This window comes from Sander lucioperca, chromosome 9 (assembly GCF_008315115.2).
Source record: "Sander lucioperca isolate FBNREF2018 chromosome 9, SLUC_FBN_1.2, whole genome shotgun sequence".
Classification (NCBI taxonomy): Eukaryota; Metazoa; Chordata; class Actinopteri; order Perciformes; family Percidae; genus Sander; species Sander lucioperca.
This window is the reverse complement of record NC_050181.1, coordinates 37,236,705-37,255,861: the sequence shown is the minus strand read 5'-3', so window position 1 is coordinate 37,255,861 and position 19,157 is coordinate 37,236,705. Positions and strand designations below refer to the sequence as shown.

Genomic DNA, 19,157 nt, shown 5'->3' with positions numbered 1-19,157 from the left:
GAAATGCTAGCAAACAAAACCTCTAACGACAAAAGTCAGAATCGTAGTTGATATCGCCCTAACAGAAGGACTGGCTAAAGAAGAATGTTGCTGAAAGGAGTCTCGTCTCCCCTCAACACAGGCAACAGCGCCTTGTGTTGTCTGGGATTTGTAGTCCATGCTTCTATAAACATGACTTTTAACCGTAAAAAAGCGAGCAAGAAGCCACACAATGACGTACAAAAATACACGACTATATACATAAAATGTGAACTAAGGGGGATTGGTTGAGCTGTTACCATTATTGTTTTAACTATTAATTTAAGAGCGAATATGGACAACTACATTTGCCAGTTTCCTGACGTCACAAAACACGAGTGTTGTTGTGTTTCTGAAAAGAAGCTTTGACCTAATTTCACTCTGACATTATTTGGACAAAATAACACATTTATATGTTGTTAAATTGATTTAAGATGTCCCGTGTCCTATGAAAACCATTAAACAAGTGGTATTTATTTATACTATATTTTCTATAATTATACTCGTGACGTCTAGAATATGCGCCTTTTGGTAGAAAGCCCCATTATGGCTTTCTGCTGCCCGTAGAATTTGAAACAACTTACCGCATTGTTTTAATAAGGTTAGGTGTGTTAAGAGTCCGGCATGAATGTCCACTCACTTTATCAAATGTTTTACACATTCACAAACATACCTTACACGGTAGTGTGTATATATATACTTTATTTAAAGAACACAAGAACATCAACAGTATGTAACTGTCCAAGGTGCCTATACAAATACATGTTTTTTTAGAGCTGTTATATTGATGCTATTCTTAATTAAATGTCCAAATTTTGGTTTGAAGTCCGCCCATTACTTCTTGTGAATTTGGTATTTCCTTGTAATAATAAAACTGTACTAAAAAATATTTTTCCATCTCGGATCTCATCACTACGTTTTCTTTGTTACCTCTTATTTACGCGACAGAGTGCTCTTCGGACCCCGCCAGTTCGTGATGGATTCCAAAACACGACGTCGGTTCCACTCCAAGTCCAGAAGTCGGAGCCGGGACCGGCGAAACAGGTCCAGAGTGAGCCGGTCTCGATCTCCGGAGAAAAGGAGAGGCGGCAGTCGCTCTTTGGATACGAAAAGAACCGCCCGTGGACGGGAACGCTCGGGCAGCAGGAACTCCAGCGATGGCTCTCCTGACCGACGTCGGCCTCAACGCAGGGACCGACCAGGTTCACGGAGCGGCTCGGAGAGCGACAGGAGGCGGGGAGCAAACCGTCCCAGGAGCCAGTCGAGCGGTCGATCATCAAGGTAACATCTTTTGCTGTCTTGTGCTAGATGGTTGGTATGGGTATTTAACGGTTAGACATTTTTTTACTGCCCGATTCGACCTGCTATAATAGTAATCCGAGAATGTAATTATTCACATAGCAATTCAAATAAATCCAAGCCCATGTGTCCCACTGTATTCTTGGTACTTTGAGCGAATTAACATGCTTGTAGTTACACCTCTCAACAACTAAAGCTCTCCAACAGGCATACCATACAATCATGGATTTCATTTTACTTTAGTTTACCTTTTATAATCTAATCTACTGTGGGGGAATTCAAAACAATCGATAAGACAATTAAAACATACGAAATAGGAGTATTGAACAAATCCTGTAGATCAAATGTAAAGGTGGGCAGAGTTTGAAAAACTGTAGATGGGTGTGTTCCTCTGTAACACTATCTATCTGATTCCAGACTGTGGCACCATAATACCATCATCATAATACTTTCCTATTTACAGATACCTTTGCTCTGCTTATTGCACCAAAGCCAGCAACCATTTTTTTTGTTTATTCAACATACATTGTAGGCAAGGATTTGGTATGTAAACAAGAAGACCTTGTATATATGAACCCGGTCACGGAGCTTCTGGATCTGGATCTTTACAGGGTTTAGAGTTAACCTACTAACTCTAATACACAAGGCAGCTCTTTGCATTTTCCCTATTACAGCCCGCTTACATTCACACTGTCACACTTGCTGAAGAGTTAACACAACTTTTATGCCTTTCTGTCACATCTACTGCAGCCAGACTCGCTGTGTTCCCTCGGAAGGAATCACTGCACATGGGTAGGCACTTGTAATGACATTTCCAACATGTTAAAAGGCTAAAAACACGTTTAAAACTTGCCCCGACAGCTGCCGTTTTAGCTGAGTGGAAGCTCATACACGTAGCTGCAGCTTCTCTGTGTTGCCTGCACCGATTTAGGTCGGGGTTTTTTAAATCGAAAGTAAACATATTTATAGCGATCAAGATTAACGTCAAAATTGGCCGGAATTCTCCTTTTTAAGAACACTTTCTTTAGTCTTCTTTAGTCTCCAATACATGGTTGCTCCTCCAAGAGCAGAAATGTACAAAAACACTTTTTCTGTCTCAGTTCTGATACAGATGATGCCAAAGTGAGGAGGGGGAGAAAGGAAATGAGGAACCGGAAAGGAACATCTCAAGAGAGGAGGAAAAGGTCCCAGTCCAGCTCTGACTCCCATGATGGAAGCAGCGACCGAGAAAGGAGAAGACGGAGAAGTCCTGACAGAGGGAGTCCAATCCGAGATAGACAGAGGAGGGAGCGAGACGGAGATAGAGAGAGAGATAGAGAGAGGCGGAAGAGCAACAGCAGAGACAGGGAAATAAAAAACGACGGAGACAGAAGCCTAGAGCGCAGGAAGAGGAGTGAAGACAGGGAACAAGGGAGGAGTGAGAGAAGCAGCAGAGAGATGCCCGACAGAAACAAAGGCAGGCAGCGCTCCAGTTCACCTGAGTCGTCTGATAGCTCAGGGTCGGATCGTGGGGGCCGCGTGGTCAAAGAAAAGGAGGATAAGAAAAAGCAGAGGGATATGATGAAAGCTCTGGAGACACCAGAAGAGAAAAGGGCCAGAAGGCTGGCAAAGAAGGAAGCAAAGGAGAAGAAAAGGAGAGAAAAGATGGGCTGGAGTGAGGAGTACATGGGATACACCAACGCAGACAATCCCTTTGGTGACAACAACTTATTGGGCACATTCAAATGGCAGAAGGTGAATTGGAGAGCAGATTTCAATAGCATTTGATGAGTTATTGTAAACTGTATTCAAAATTAGCTTGAAGTGCCGGAATTTGTGAATAGTCATAACCTAGCTCTGAGTATTGTAACTCACCCAAGATTTTTTTTGACTGTATTTTTTTCAGGCGTTGGATAAGAAAGGAATTGGCCATCTGGGAGAAAAAGATCTTAAAGACAGGAACAAATGTATTCAGGAGGAGAATCGCCGAGAGCTGCAGAAGGTATGAGCTGTGGGGTATTTTTTTTTTTTTGTGGCGGTATAAGGTTACAGAGTTATTTGTAACAGCCCTTTCATTAATCATATTAACCTTTGTGTGTATAGGTGAAACAGCTGCGTCTGGAGAGGGAGCGAGAAAAGGCCATGCGAGAGACGGAGCTGGAGATGCTGCAGAGAGAGAAGGAGGCAGAGCATTTCAAGACTTGGGCTGAACAGGAAGACAACTTCCATCTGCATCAGGCTAAACTAAGGCGAGTGTGCATCAACAATGAATGTATTCTATCACCCCCTTTCACAACACAGAGGGTTTTTTGTTGCGGTTCTGTTTATTTGTCAGTTGAAGTGCTCATATTATGCACATTTTCAGGTTCATAATTGTATTTAGAGGTTATATCAGAATAGGTTTACATGGTTTAATTTTCAAAAAACACCATATATTTGTTATACTGCACATTGCTGCAGCTCCTCTTTTCACCCTGTGTGTTGAGCTCTCTGTTTTAGCTACAGAGTGAGGCATCTCACTTCTATTCCATCTTTGTTGGGAGTCGCACATGAGCAGTAGCTAGGTAAGGACTACTAGCCAGTCAGAAGCAGAGTATGAGGGTGTGCCACGCTAGCAGCTAGGCGAGCATTATAACGTGTTACAAAGTGACGCACGTTCGTGCTGGACTACAATAGAGCTGTTTGGAGCAGTTTGTGAACAGTGTTTTCTGTTGGAGATGGTAATTCCCTTTGGGGTGGACTTTGGGCTTTTTCACTTTGTAAACCTATGCACAAAAAAGATATATAACACAATAAAGGGAAAAAGCCAAAAAAGCATAATATGAGTACTTTAAGTTCCAGGCTCCTACAACTTACAATTTATGTATTATGCGTCCAGGTCTAAGATCCGAATCCGTGATGGTCGCGCCAAGCCTATTGACCTTTTGGCGAAGTACATCAGTGCAGAAGATGACGATCTTGCCGTGGAGATGCACGAGCCTTATACCTTTCTCAATGGGCTAACAGTCACTGACATGGATGACCTGCTGGAGGACATTAAGGTCTGTGGTTATGTGTCCATTCCAGCGTAAAAGTTGTACACCTCTAGATCTTGGAATATCTCTAATTGCACAAGATCACTTTTAAAGATCGCAGCCTCTTTTAACTCTTAATATCAAGTCACATAAAACACAAATCAGGTTAAAATGAACAAACTCAAGATTGTGATTGGTATTGCATCACTTTAATAGCGTCTGGTCTAGTTGAGAATTAATTGTGCAAGTTAAAGCCATATGTAGAATTTCTGTTATGACTATCATTCAAATGATTCAGTTGGTACAAGTTATTGGTAGAAAAATTAGACACTCCTACTAACAATGTATGTTTCTTTCATCATATTCATCTTAGTGTCCAGGAGTCAGATCTGACTGCCGTTGTCGTTCTCTTTTAACTGCCATTAAGAGCACCAAATACCCAAATAAATAAAAGTATTTGAAATGCCACACCTTTTTTCCGGTTAAATTGCACTTATTCATTTAAGCATGAAATAGGTGAATAATGATGTGTGAATACAAAATGTATCACAAAACAGTCATATGCAGACATTGATCTGGAAGGATCACCCAGTCCAAAAGTGTAAACTGAATGATTTCTCTCATGCAGACCCTAAACGTGACATATGCCACGTGTTAACAGTTGTGTCACAACTATTGTTCTTCAAAAGAGCTCCACCTGCATATGGTTGACTTGAGTGTTGTTGCGCTGCCAGGTGTACATGGAGTTGGAGCAAGGGAAGAACGTGGACTTCTGGAGAGACATGACGACCATCACCGAGGACGAGATCAGCAAACTGAGAAAGCTCGAGGCCTCTGGGAAAGGACCAGGTACTTCCATTTCCCCCTGCTTTGTTTTACACGTGAAGTTACATTTGGACCAGTGCTCATCTGACTAATAATAATTCAACTTGTTTCAGTCTCTGAACTGTATGTGCGACATGCTCCACCGCATTTTTTTTCTCCCTTTTTATCTTTCAAATGCCAGACTGATCTCAAGAAGTGGCGTATGTATGACACGCCAATTCGTATGCCATTTTGGCGTGTTATCAAGACGCATAATCGCTTTTTAGCGTGTTTGTCAACGCCATTTGGCCTCCATTGACTTACATTACCTTGCGATTGCGTGTCAATTTACGCCGTAGCGAGTAGTATGAAAGGCCAAAAATCCGCATAGGGAGGTTGGTCGGGGTGGTGGATGGGTCAAACGCAGGACAAACCCAACCGTCGCTTTCTTCTTTTCCTAAACCCAACCGTCGCTTTCTTCTTTTCCTAAACCCAACCGTGCCGTCGTTGTCCCGCGTCCCTTTATCGTTTTCCGAAACCCAACCCGTTCGCCGTGATGCTAATTCCTCGAGCCGTCTTTCCTGCTCCGTCTCTCTCCTGGCAACCGATAGCGTAGGATCCCAAAATGGTGGGCGGGCTCAGAAACCTCCCAAATCGTCACGTGACCGCAAGCTACCATGACGCATGTCCTCATTCTCAATACGGCGTAGACATACACGCGGGTAGCTCAAAACGCGTACAGATAACATGTTTGTTTTACGCGAAGTCATGATGTCACGTTGCAAACGCAACCTTTTTAATTCTCAGGTGATCGTCGTGAGGGCATCAACACAGCTGTGACCATCGATGTCCAGACGGTGTTCAAAGGGAAGACGTACAGCCAGCTGCAGGCGCTGCACCTGAACATTGAGACTAAGATTCGGGCTGGAGGATCCAATCTCGATATCGGTTACTGGGAGAGTCTGCTGCAGCAAGTCAGAGTCTACATGGCCAGAGCAAGGTACCGATGTGTTTTTGCTGTTGTAATAGTTCCATGGATGGCTCATGATTTATCTGGTGGACAGTGTAAAACTGAAAATTGTACGTCATCAGGTTGAGAGAGCGACACCAGGACGTGCTGCGTCAGAAGCTGTTCAAGCTGAAACAGGAACAAGGAGTGGAGAGTGAACCTTTGTTCCCCATCATCAAAGACGAGCCGAGGAGCGAGGATGAGTAAGTTCCCTCGAAAAAAACACACACCAAACACATCCTAAAAACTGTGGCAACGTAAAGGCTGAGAAAGTTACTGTGCATACCGTCACCTAAGGTTCAACTCTAACGTTAATTCTCACTTCTGTTTTAAAAAAAAAAAAGGGGAACCACAACAGAGGAGCCTGGTCCATCCACAAGAAATAAGAACAGAGGAGAGGATGAAGAGGAGGCAGGTCCATCAACATCCACAGCAGGAAACCCAGATGAGGATGGAGGAGAGAAGGGTGACAAGAAGAACGAAGAAAAGGAGGGCGAGGTGGTGGAGGCCGTGCTAACGGAGGAGGATTTGATCCAGCAGAGCCAGGCGGAGTACGACTCTGGTCGCTACAGTCCCGCGCTGCTCACGTCCTCGGAGCTGCCGCTGGACTCGCACACCATCACGCCGGAAGAGGACACACACAGGCTGCAGTTAGCACGCAGACAGCTGCAAGTCACCGGTATGAGATTATACACCCACACAGACACACCGCGAAAACTCACACTAAAAGCTTCCAAATCAGAGTTACAAACATAGAAAACTAGTGCCTGCGGAAGATAAATCACGTAGCCAGGGTAGGAGAAAAATCGTGAAAAATACAGTTTTTTGTAAAAAGAAACCGTAAAGGAATGGAAGTGCTCAGACTTTGCACTGTGGGAAACGCCAGTCCTCTGTAGGGTAGCAGTCATCTCTAATTGCACAAGGTCGCTTTTAAAAGGGGAGATGTAGTAACAAGAACAAATGCACCTTAAAGATCGCAGCCTCTTAATATGAAGTCACGGTTAAAAATAGAAAACTAGTGCCTGCGGCAGATAATCATGTAGCCAGGTAGGAGAAAAATACAGTAAAGTAAGTGCTCAGACTTTGCACTGTGGGAAACAACAATTTCAAGCGGTTGAACTTGGTTTTTGAAACCAATTTTGCGTTGCTGAATATGTGAGGTATATGTATCGTTTCTCCTTCAAGTCACTCACTGTTTCTCCTTCTTCTCGAACAGGCGATGCCAACGAGAGCGCGGAGGACGCCTTTGTACGCCGCGCCAAAGAGGGCATGGGCAACGACGAGGCCCAGTTCAGCGTGGAGTTTCCCGTCACGGGGAAGATGTACCTCTGGGCGGACAAATACCGTCCCAGGAAACCTCGCTTCTTCAATAGGGTCCACACGGGCTTCGAGTGGAACAAATACAACCAGACACATTACGACTTCGACAACCCTCCGCCCAAGATCGTCCAGGGTTACAAGTTCAACATCTTCTACCCGGACCTGATCGAAAAGCGCTCCACCCCGCAGTACTTCCTCGAGCCCAGTCCCGACAACAAGGACTTTGGGATCTTAAGGTTCCACGCTGGCCCTCCGTACGAGGACATTGCCTTTAAGATTGTAAACAGGGAGTGGGAGTACTCCCACCGACACGGCTTCCGCTGTCAGTTCGCCAATGGGATCTTCCAGCTGTGGTTCCACTTCAAGAGGTACCGCTACAGGAGATAGAAGCCACATACCAGGATGGACCAAAACCTCAGTCACTGGGTTTTATTTTATATAGGCTGTGCAGTCATTTTGCTTTGTTGTATCGTTTTTTTTTTAGCTGCTCTATCACCAAAAAAAGCAGTTTGTTAAAGCAACAATTCACTGTACTGTTGTCTGAAAAAGTTCATTGTAACGTAATCTGAAAATTACACATTAAAGATATTTTTTTCCTCATTTTTACTCTTTGCAAGTTGCCACTCGTTAATGACTTTGTTGTAAACACCAGTTTAAAACATGAATTGCAACATGTTATTTTCGACACAGTTAAAACATTCAACATCTGAAACTTGGTGCGTGTTCAGAAAGAGAATGAATCCACATCTACAGAAGTACAAATATGATGGATTGCTGCCAGTATCCTCTTTCACGTCTGTTCTTCACATTCTTGGCAAGTTCAGTCTTGTTGAAAACTAGTAAACTACGTTGGCTATATTTAGATACGCTAGAACAACACAAGGTAGAAAAGGTTTAATTACAAAACAGTCTTTTGCAGCTAGTGGTTAAAAATGAAGTGGCTCAATATCAGTTCTTGTACATTCCCTGTGAAAATCATACAAATCTTTACAAGATATTTCAATTTATAATAGGATTTACAACAATTAGTAGGAAGCTAAAACACTGAAATGTACACAAAGTAAAACAAAAGTAAGGCAGAAATTCATGTGTCTCTCATGCTTGTACAAATAACTATTATAGAATATTTTGGTGTATCTCTCTCGGAACAACTTTCAACCGCTCCGAATATTTTAAACTCCCATAAAGTGAGATGTCAACGCAAATACGAACTGACGAATCCAGTAGTTCTGACTAGAGCTGCACAATTAATCGCAATTTTATTGAAATTGCAATTTGGACTAGTGCAATGTCGAAATCGCAGGGGGGGTGCAATATTTGTTAAAGGCAAAATGTGTCAAACCATTCTGAATAAAGTATTGTGGTGCTGCAGAGACGTCCCGGCCTACAAATCCTATCCTACGGACTAAATAAAAAATCTGTTTGGTACAAATCCTCGCAAAAATCACAATATAATCATTTTGATAATCATTTCATCGGTCCCTCCACTATCGCGAATCATATCGCAAACACAATATCGGTCAATATAATCGCAATTAGATATTATCCTTATATTGTGCAGCCCTAGTTTTGACTAGAAACAAATGGTTTGGGGCATTCCCATTTCTCAAACTTTAGCGGTACTGAAGTTGTATTATAACTGTAACTGTATATAACTTAAAGTTATAATTACCCAACGCAGCCAATACGACCCTGAATCACAGAGATGAAGACTCGCTTGGGATTAAAATGATCACTCAACCTCTGTTTGGCAAAATATGGTAGGTAATGGTGGAATTTTTACCTGGCAAATTAAGATCTTAGATGACCTCGACAGTTATTACAAATTACTAGAGGTCCCCAGGTAATACGAGTACCGTGAGAATAGGGCTATAGACTGTAAAAGTAGAACTGAACACAGTAATGCGCTTGTCATTTTCAAATTTCTGACTCGTCATCAATATACTGCAGAGATGGAAGAATAACTTTTGAGCCGTCATTCTCCTCCTCAGCCGCACTGAATGCCACCTCCCCTCCGGTGTGGTTGTTACTACTGCCGTTGTTTGTTCCCGACACCAGGGGATTGTCCTCTGTCAGTGCAGGCCTCAGTACATCCTGGTAGGTCATGCTGGTGTTCAGACCCCCCTGCTCATGAGTCTCCTGGGATTGCTCTCTGTTCTTCCTTCTGCAGTTCCAGGGCAGCGGTAGGTGGCCTTTGTAAAAATTCCAAGCCAAAAGGGCAAGAAGGGAAACTACCAGTAGCCCGACCACGGCCTGCAGTCCAGCCACGGAGGGGCCATCCATCTGAGCCTGCGGAAAAATCTGTCTCCCGTCCTTAGATTCTGCTGAAGCCACGCTAACCTGGTACTCAGCCACAGTGGCTGTGTACTCGCCAGCTTTGGAGGGCTCCACAGACTGGCAGCGGTACCGACCGCCGTCGGAGTCGGTGGCATTGAGGATAAGCAGTCCGTCCCGTAGAAGCTGAAGGCGAGTCGAAGGCGTCAGAGGGCTGCCGTCCCGCTCCCAAATGGTTTTTGCCAGGGTGGAAGGCGAAGGACAATGGAGCTTCAGGTTTCCGCTGGGCCAGACGGACATATTCATAGGCTTCACAGGATCTGAAAACAAAACAGGGGTCTGTCACATAATGCATTTTCATTTTAACAACTAACAATTAGGGCTGGGCAATATATCAATATTATATTGTAGATAATATATAATATTATATATCGATATATGAGGCTAGATACGTCTTAAATTTTGGATATCGTAATATCCTAAGTGTTGTCTTTTCCTGGTTTTAAAGGCTGCATTACAGTAGGGTGATGTGATTTTCTGAACACACCAGACTGTTCTAGCTGTTCCATTATTCGCCTTTACGTTATTATATCAACATAATTGATGATTATTTATCAAAAATCTCATTGTGTGCATATTTTGTGAAAGCACTTGTCAACCCTACAATATCGCCACAATATCGATATCGAGGTATTTGGTCAAAAATATGGGGATATTTGATTTTCTCCATATCGCCCAGCTCTACTAACAATCAACATCAAATATGGTTATTTCAAGTTTAAGGAGTAGGAAATACTGTCAACCCTGCCAGGTTCATTTTTTCATTCAGAATCACCTTTCTTTGGGTGATAGTGTGCACTAACTCACCAGCATGTGGGCACAGAGAGGCATTTCCCCATTTCACACTTTGGATTAGTTCTCTAAAGCAAAAGACACAATTATTGAAACTTAATTTGGGTAGAAGAGATATCAACACGGCTTTCTCTACATGTTGGGGACAGCTGCCTACCTTTGAGAATTAGAAAGGACAACACATTTCCCAACAGCCTCGTCCCAGCCGCAGTACGGGTCTCTGGCTAGAACACAGTCCAGGCAGGATGAGGACCTCCCACAGGTGGCCAGTGGTATCTGTGCTGCTCCGTAGTCTGAGCCTGCATACAGCTGACCCTGTACACAATGGATGCATCACACACACAGACACGGAGCAATGGCACGTATGTAGGTGCTTTACCGTAATGTACTATGAACACACTTGAATAGTGATGTAAAACTGATAAGCCATTAATTAGGCTATGCCAGACTTTTTAATTACCGTGACATTAGAGAATTTCAGAATCTTGATTGGCTCTGGAGGCTGGAAGATTTGCACTTCCTCTATGATGAACATCTCTCCATCGTAGTTCACTCCTTTTAGCAATGTGCCTTCCTCTTTACGTATAAAAACAGAAACATACTATATTTACCTTCTGACGCATATGGCTTAAAAGCTCAAAAGCAGCAAAGTGAAATATGCACAGGAAGTGGCAGTGTGTTGCGCTGATACACACACCTGTGCCTATGAACATCACACGGTACTTCTCTCCATCTGCTGCCTGCACTTGGTTGACTATGATGCGTGTGAATGTAGCTCCCTTTCGCACCAGTACAGGCTTCTCTCCTATTGGCTGGATAGCTTGGTCCATGAGGGGCCTATCTTTGATAAATTGAAGGGTCCGGTCTGGGAGGTCCAGCGTCTGAGTTATACCCGCTTTACGAGCCGCATTGTTTATACACTGGCGAGAAAAGTAGGGAAGGAAAGAGAAAGGCGAGAACAACGGAGTCAGCGTACAAAAGGAATCAGTTTCCTGCTGGGACACTCGTAAAAAAAAAGAAAAAGTTGCCTTTTAAGTTTTGCCTTTGTTTCTAAACACAAGCGCGCACACACACACACACACACACACACACGTTGAATAGTGGGCAGACTCACAGCTCCGGGCCGAGGGACGGGGACATCTCCGCTGTACATAACCCACTTAACAAAAGAGGTTTCTACGGGGACTGGGGTCTTGTACTTCCCCTCTGCAAACACTCTGCTGATGTCAGACACGCGGTACGCACACACTGCAGACAGGTCTGATGTGTCCCTGAAACACACAGAAAATGTGAGCCAAGTGGTGTGCCAAAGCATTTAAGGAGAAAGAGACCACAAGAAACACTAAAAAATAAACCCCGGTTTGTTCATTCAAACGTACGACTGTGGTGTGAAGATGGCGTAGAACAAACAGTCCTTCCAGGGCTGCTGTGGGTCACACGAGCGGTAAGTGTCCTGAATAATGTACGGCAGCTGAGACTCCAGCACTGGACAGTCCATTCTGGCCTTCAGGAAGGATGTCCATTTCTTCTGCAAGGTCCTTTGACCTCCGAGATCCCCCTGTGAGCACAGGAAGACCCCATAATGCCAACGTTGATAAGTGGAAAAACACGAAGACAAACGGGATGCACAATCAAGCAGCAGGAAAGGGCGGTATGAGCGCCACTGAGGAAGTGCTGTTTATATGGTATTGTCGTTTTGGGAAATGGAGCTGCGACAAATAGGTGAATGCAGGATAAACTCTTGTTCACCTTGCAGACGCGGGCCACACGGGAAACCACCAGTTTGTTGTAGCAGTCGCACTCCACCGCCGTCTCACTGAAGAACAGGTAAACCTTGTCATCGTCTCCCTCCTCACTCATGTAACTCTCTGGCATCTGAGCCATGGAAACAAAGTTGGGCTCTGGCATAGAAAGAAGAAGAAACGTCGACTCATCAAGGATGAGCCAATCATTAAAAGGTAAAACAGATCACCTCGGTTCAGACAGTGAAGCCCTTGCATGAACAGCATCTTGCAAAAAACACATTACATACTAGGGCTGGGTTTAAAAAAAATGGATTTTCCGATTTCAAAATCGATTTTCATGTGAATGATCCGATATTGATTCATACAATCCAGAATCGATCTCTTGTCTGTATCATCAGAAACTAAAAGGCCTAAGGAATCCATTGGTTCCATTGGTACTGTGCCATGCTAGCATGTCTGTAAAGGAGTTGAATAACGCTCCAAAGTTAGGCTACATTTGGGCGAGGGGAAAATGTGGCATGGCCATTGTTACTGTAAAGGGGTCCCTTAACCTATCACCTCAATATATGGGATTGAAGTGTCACTCAATACTCAGACTGTAGTGTCTGTAGAGTTGCACTTTGTTGTGTTGACTGCTGTAGTGTGTTCATGTTAAATAACAAGTGCATTAATGTAGCTGCTTTGGGGTCAATTCCTAATGTGAACAGTGATACTTTTAATAATGCAGCAGGTTACAGGGAACCTTGTACAACTGTAGAATCTCTTTCATATCCAAGCAAAATTGTATTTGTAACTGAAATATGCCATAATTGACATTGAATCGAAAATAGAGTCAAAACGGGACATTGTGAATCGGAATCGATTCGGAAGATCGGTGGCGATACACAACGCTATTACATAAGATCACATCTCACCGTGAAGCCAGGAGCTCTTGAACTCAGTGCGTATGGAGACAGGAGAGCTGCGCATCAGGACGGGTTCAGAGCCAAGGAAGTTCATTGAAGTGGCTGAGTATAGGCTGTTTTCTGGCAAGACACGACCACGGACAGAGATACAAATTAAAAAAAAAAAAAATTTGCTATATGAAGCGTTGCTCAATTCTTGAGCTTTTGTGTAACTGCTACTCACCAACCATGATGGAGGCATATCTCTGGAAAGGATCAAACGGACACTTCCCTTTGCCATCCTCTCGTCTCTTCTCAAGAGTCAGCTTTCCATCTGCGTAGGACTGCACAGACAAACGCAGAGGCACTTTAACTCCTACAGTTATTTTACACACACTATGATTTGGATGTAATAAACTACACAGCATCAGTTTACAGTATTGAATATTAATTGAGATAAGCGAGCACGTCTCACCATGTAATCACACTCGGGATCAAAAGCATTTGTTCCACACACATACATCCTGTTGTCCTGCGTCTGATGCAGGATCCTGATATAGTTCTTGCACTCCGTCTGTAAATTGATTTTTTTTTTTTTTTTTTTAAAAAGCAATGACATCTGCCCAATGTGCAATACAGTTTGAACAGCAAAAGCTTAAAAAGGGACCCACCTCAGGATCTTTTCCTTTGTTCTTACAATCATCATTTTGCTTTTGCGTCACTTCCCATTTAACCTAAAAGAGGGAAAAACAAATTTAGTTTTTCAATGTTGATTCAATCCAGGCATTTTTGAATTGAATCAAACCAGAGACAGTATGACAGTATGGTTTGATACCAAAATGCTGAATATAATATGAAAAGTTGGTACTTTTAACAGTGGTTTTAAGTACTCCCCCTCCCTTCCACTAGGCGGGGCGTGACGTCATAAGCGGAACTCCAAGACTAGAGTTACCGGCATACAGTAGTAGGCTAGCAGCTATATTGGAGACCTAGCAAAAATGGTAAACTATTGTGTTTGTGTGGGATGTACGAATTCATCAAAAACAGGGCAGAGGGTCCACAAGTTCCCCAAGGACAATCTTGCCTGGGTGAGGTTTGTGGTTACGAAGCGGGCAGATTTTACTGCTGCCTCTGTGACTAAGTCAGCCGTCATATGCAGCGAGCACTTCACTGCAGAAAACTATGACCCTGGAGACATGCGTTGGTTCAACATGGGTTTTAAACGCTGGGTAAGACTTATTTCCGATGCCATTCCTTCACGACATTCATATTAATAACGTGCCATCATAACACGTACCATCCACGGTGAAAACGCAAAACAGAGCTAGTGCTCAGGTACATGTCTGAATAGGTTACCTACAGTTCTAAAGGTTATAAAGAAAGTGTTTGATGGTGAAGTGATTTTCACTTTTACCATTAGGCTACCAGGACACCCAAAAGCAACACCTCGAATCATTTACACTCTTCATTAAAGAAATAAAGCAGTTGTTAGGTTGATAAAAGTGTAGAGAAGCAAATAAAATGTCCTTGCAAATGTAACTGAAGTGGAGGTGTAACAGCAAATAACTTCCAGTAAAGCTGGTTGGTTTTTAGTAAGTGTTGAATGTAAGTCTCCTGGCAGGCCTGATACACAAGTTTGCTCTTAAAGATTTCTTAGCCCTGGGCCAAGAAATCTCCGATAAGAAATGTCGGACTACAGAACTAGTGAAATTGCATTGTTAACGTCTGTGTTCTTACTGAAGCAAGTTTTTTGGAGATGTCGTTGAGGTCAAGAGCATACACTGCCTCCCTGGCACCCAGCAATAGCAGGTCCAGATCTTCTCTCAACAGCATGGTGGAGTAGTTGAACACTCCCTTCTCATGAAACAGGTGAGCGTGGTTCCCTAGACACAGAACATGACTGATTAACCAACCCACAATGATTAAACCCTGTCTCCCAATGAGTCAGTCCAAACGTAATCAAACCATACGAGCCAACAGGAGTTGAAACATTCTAAGCCAAGGTTACACAAGACAGATAGCAACACTCACTATGGTAGGGCACAGATCTACGGGGGACACAGTCCAGTGGTGAGTCTTCTTCCAGTGCCAAGGCCGTGGACAGCAGCCAAAAGACACAGAGGGCCGGCAGCAGATGCATGGCTTTTTTGTTCAAACTATGAGGAATTTAAGCTTTATTGTTTCCTTAACAGTCACTCATGCAGGGGCAAAGTGAGCGAGCGGCATCTATGACGTGATGAGGTCTGTGCTGACTCAAGGGCACTGGCCCCTTTACTGGCCCCGCTCAGCAGGGGGTCCATGATGAGATGGATGGCACAGACCAAAGAAACAAAGCCGAGGAGGGCTGAAAGAGACAAAGGTTGTATGGATATCACAATCAATTCCCCCAAACGCTAACCTGACAGAAAAGAAGCTTCAAATATGTATACATGACACACACAAAAAAGAAAACCACATCTGAAGAGAAACATTTAAGATGTGTTCAAAACAAAAGCGAGAGAAACAAAAGCAAAAGGGTAGAGGAATAGCCAGAAAGGGCAGCGTGAGCTAAAGTCAGCGCGGCAGTAATTCTGTCAGTGCCATAGTGATGTTAATGCAGGGCCGTGAAAGGCATTCAGCAGGGTGCAGGGATGTCAACTTCAGCTCTCCTGCAGCACCAAACACAAGCACACAATGAGAGATTCACAGAGAGTGCCAAAGACTGGTGTAGATGAGAGAGCAACTCTTGCACCCATTTTTTTGTTGCAAGAGCTGATGCACAGACAGGAAACAGGTTGGTTTGACTCATCCTTAGCACTAAACCCAGGTGGGTCTAGCAACAGAGTAACAATTAGCCTGGGCTTGCTTCGCTTTTAATTACAGTAACAGCTGCTGTTTTCGGTTATTTTGACTAACAGTGTTACCACAACCTGCTAAGTGGGTGTGTAGCCTACTGGTGCTTCTTTCCCAAGAGAGGTCTGTGTATGACTGATGATGAGCTGCTGCTTGTCAGAGTATGCAGCCCTGATAAGATATTTAGCCCTGGGGCCAAGACAGCGTCACTCAAAACACACACACACACACACACACACACACACACACACACACACACACACACCTTGGCGTTTAGCTACATTTATGCGCCAAATGTCAACTAGCAAGAACAAGCCCGTCAGCAAGAGTGTAAAAGCTCAGCTTGAAGCATTTAAAGTTAGTCTGAAATCAGTTGTTGAGTCAAAAATACAGCTCTGAGCAATTTAAGAGAAAGCGTGTGCGTTGTAATTGTTTATTTAGAATATCATTTGTTATTTAAAGTACATTTTACTACATGTAATACAGCTTTCTCTCTTTCTCGCTCAAAGTGCACGAGCTCAAGCAAGATAACCGTCAACACACGTATCAAAGTAAATCACTTACCTGCTCTCCGACACGCCCAAGACTGCGGAGGCTTCCATTCAAAAATTAGTCCCAACACCTGTTTAAACGTAATTTATAAACCATTACCTCTTCGTTAACTAACAAGCTGGTAGTAAAACTAACTCATAATATTTCTAAACGGTTGAGTAGTGTAATTCCCCACACATACACACACACACACCTTGCTCAAGCTTAACGTACGCTGAGAAGTAAAACTTCGCGCTAGCTTGCAACTTCCTATAACGTAGAAACGCTGCAGGTTTTTACTTCTCTAAACCTCAGATATCAGGGGGAAAAAAACGCCTCTCTAAGTCAGTTCAGCAGCCGGTCTGTCTCTGTCGGGTCCTCTCAAAGTCACAGCAGTCATCCGTTATTGTACAGAGACTCTCAGCGCTCACATCCCGCGGTGAAAAGGGTCTGAATGGCTGGCTGCTGTTCCGGTTGGCCCCGCAGGTTGTTTTTTTTTTATATACTCCCTTCAAACTGCCGTTGAGGCGGCGTAAGACGCGGATCTAAGGTCTGATTACGTTTTCATTTGTCTGACGGCGGAGAGCACAGCTGATTCAAGATGGGCGAGGTAGAAAATAAGTAGCTGGAGGTGTTCAAGGCTTAGAGCTACATGTCCAAACAGGAGTAATGAAGTAACGTTACTTAGTGGTGTGTTGTGGAAGTTGTTTGTCCTGCATAGGGTCTTATGAATGGATGGAGGTTTTAGCAACATGATTACAAAATGATGTTGCACCTGCAGAAATATGTATTGTACATAAGAATTATATTTAGACATGTTATTTATGAAATATAGGCCTATAGGCTATATGTGAGCCACTTGAGACTTAGATGTTATATGTGGTTGATACAACATGACCTGCTGCAAAATATCTAATCCAAATCTGTTTCTGTTATTTTGTCCAAAGCACAGGCTATGGTACAGTGCAATAATAACAATAACTGCCACATCTATGGGACAATATTAGCAAAAACCCTTCCGAGCTCCACAAAAATTTTTATTTATTTATACTATTTTCAAATTTCACAAATCAAGAAAAACGACAAAATAAATAAGAAGTTAAAAAATAACACACTCATAAAAAAGAAGAGGTTAGCTGTCCCCATATGAAAAAAATACTAGTTCTGATATTTCAAATTTGATTCAAGTTTCCCCTGTAATAAAGGAAAGGCCACCAACAACATTTTTCCTGGTTTGAGAATTAAATTAGTGTAGCGTTACGTATCATTGGAATGATGAAAACAATTTAATAAAAAAACATGTTGAAACAGTTTATTTCCAATATAAATGTATTTGATAAAAGTGTGTTTGATCATGGTAGATTATCTAAACTGAAGGAATACGGAAAACTTAAAAAGCAATACACTAACCTCCATGTAAAACTGTAAAAAAAAAAAAGAAACACTCATAGAATTGATTAATTCCAACATGATCTAATCTCCTCATTCGGCTGTTGTTACTCTGGGGTCGATCAATGACTGGGTCCCCACAGCCTGACATCCTTCAGGAAACAAAGAAGTGGACAAATCACATCCATGCAAAACCTTTTAATGTCCTTGATATCTAACAAACACTATTCTTTAATAGTGATCAAGTAGACACGACACATCATGTACAAACATACAAGAAACTGTTCATTGTAAGAGGACACTTATGAGTCAGTTGATCACAGTTTGTTACTAGTACTCAGACACTTCAAATCCATTGGCCAATCGACAGAACAAATGTCAATGTAGAAATACTTATTAAGCACCTTCAGACCTGTAATAAACTATGATTTTATAATTAAAGGTAGAGAGGTAGGGCTTGGTGTAATACTGTGATAAAGCCAAAAGTCTTTGCCAGGTTCAGTCTGCAACATAAAAGTATTTTGTACTTTTGTTAATACCCAAAGACTGTGTGCTCGTACGGTTTCTGTACCTTTAGCTGACAGTTAGAGGGCACTCTCACATATATATATATACAGTAGATTGATTTTCTTGCAGAGGAACAGAAACCACCTGCAGTTTTCTTGCAGGTCTGTCTGAGCACCGGTGAGCCATAGCACCTTACAGTAGCACGCACACAGTAGCAGAGAATAAGGAAACACTTTAAAATAAGCACCAACAGTACGATTAAAGTTGAGTCATAAATGAGCCACAACAGTGTCATTGAATCAACAATACGTGAATGGTTGCTTTATCAATCACAAATAGCACTCATGAGCCGCAGGCAGAGATTGTCCAATTTTCAGTTTCTAGCCAGCTCAACTGTATTCAGACGATTTTTGTATTCAGACGATTTGTTCTTTCTTTTTTTTCAGTCATGTTACATGTGGTGAGGTGAGTGAAGAGAACTGCTGAGCTGAAACCCGAGCATGCCTGGCTTATTTTACTTTCAGAGCAGATAAAGTGTCTCAGGTCTCAGGTCAGAGTTGGTCGCTCCGCTGTTGATCTTGGCAGTCTGTGGTTTGTTTGTCCTTCCGAGAGCTGCAGCGGTAACATCGGTAGCTCAGACAAGGGCTCAGACGAGAAAACATCAGGCTCAGTTGGTGGTCCTGAACGTGTCAGTGCTTCT

General features: G+C 43.0%; 3 protein-coding genes across 5 annotated transcripts in view; 1 reads left to right on the top strand and 2 right to left on the bottom strand.

The window, feature by feature from the left end:
• The window catches only part of LOC116037375 (ubiquitin-conjugating enzyme E2 R1), a 6,914-nt gene extending 6,775 nt beyond the window's left edge, over positions 1-139 (bottom strand). The window contains exon 1 of the mRNA XM_031281253.2: positions 1-139. This exon is cut by the window's left edge and continues 671 nt beyond it. The gene's annotated coding sequence lies outside the window, so the exon portion shown is untranslated.
• Positions 140-960: 821 nt separating this feature from the next.
• On the top strand, positions 961-8,055 carry cactin. Of its 2 annotated transcripts, XM_031281247.2 has the most exons (11): positions 961-1,299; positions 2,418-3,051; positions 3,203-3,298; positions 3,400-3,545; positions 4,175-4,337; positions 5,045-5,159; positions 5,922-6,114; positions 6,207-6,326; positions 6,393-6,395; positions 6,468-6,802; positions 7,340-8,055. In XM_031281247.2, the coding sequence occupies exons 1-11, from the start codon at positions 995-997 to the stop codon at positions 7,828-7,830; spliced, it is 2,601 nt and encodes an 866-aa protein (XP_031137107.1). In that variant the 5' UTR covers positions 961-994; the 3' UTR covers positions 7,831-8,055. The 2 variants fall into 2 exon arrangements, with proteins under 2 accessions (XP_031137107.1, XP_031137108.1); XM_031281248.2 differs by lacking the exon at positions 6,393-6,395 and having other exon boundaries at positions 967-1,299.
• Positions 8,056-8,322: 267 nt separating this feature from the next.
• sema4e (semaphorin 4e) lies at positions 8,323-17,205 on the bottom strand. Of its 2 annotated transcripts, none has more exons than XM_036005489.1 (16): positions 16,776-17,205; positions 16,595-16,652; positions 15,230-15,542; positions 14,936-15,081; positions 13,870-13,932; positions 13,674-13,772; positions 13,443-13,542; positions 13,229-13,339; positions 12,319-12,470; positions 11,949-12,127; positions 11,684-11,840; positions 11,267-11,489; positions 11,030-11,145; positions 10,727-10,884; positions 10,585-10,637; positions 8,323-10,037 (listed from the first exon to the last, which is right to left on the bottom strand). In XM_036005489.1, the coding sequence occupies exons 3-16, from the start codon at positions 15,336-15,338 to the stop codon at positions 9,361-9,363; spliced, it is 2,343 nt and encodes a 780-aa protein (XP_035861382.1). In that variant the 5' UTR covers positions 15,339-15,542; positions 16,595-16,652; positions 16,776-17,205; the 3' UTR covers positions 8,323-9,360. The 2 variants fall into 2 exon arrangements, with proteins under 2 accessions (XP_035861382.1, XP_031137109.1); XM_031281249.2 differs by having other exon boundaries at positions 16,953-17,201.
• Between the last annotated feature and the right edge of the window lie 1,952 nt (positions 17,206-19,157).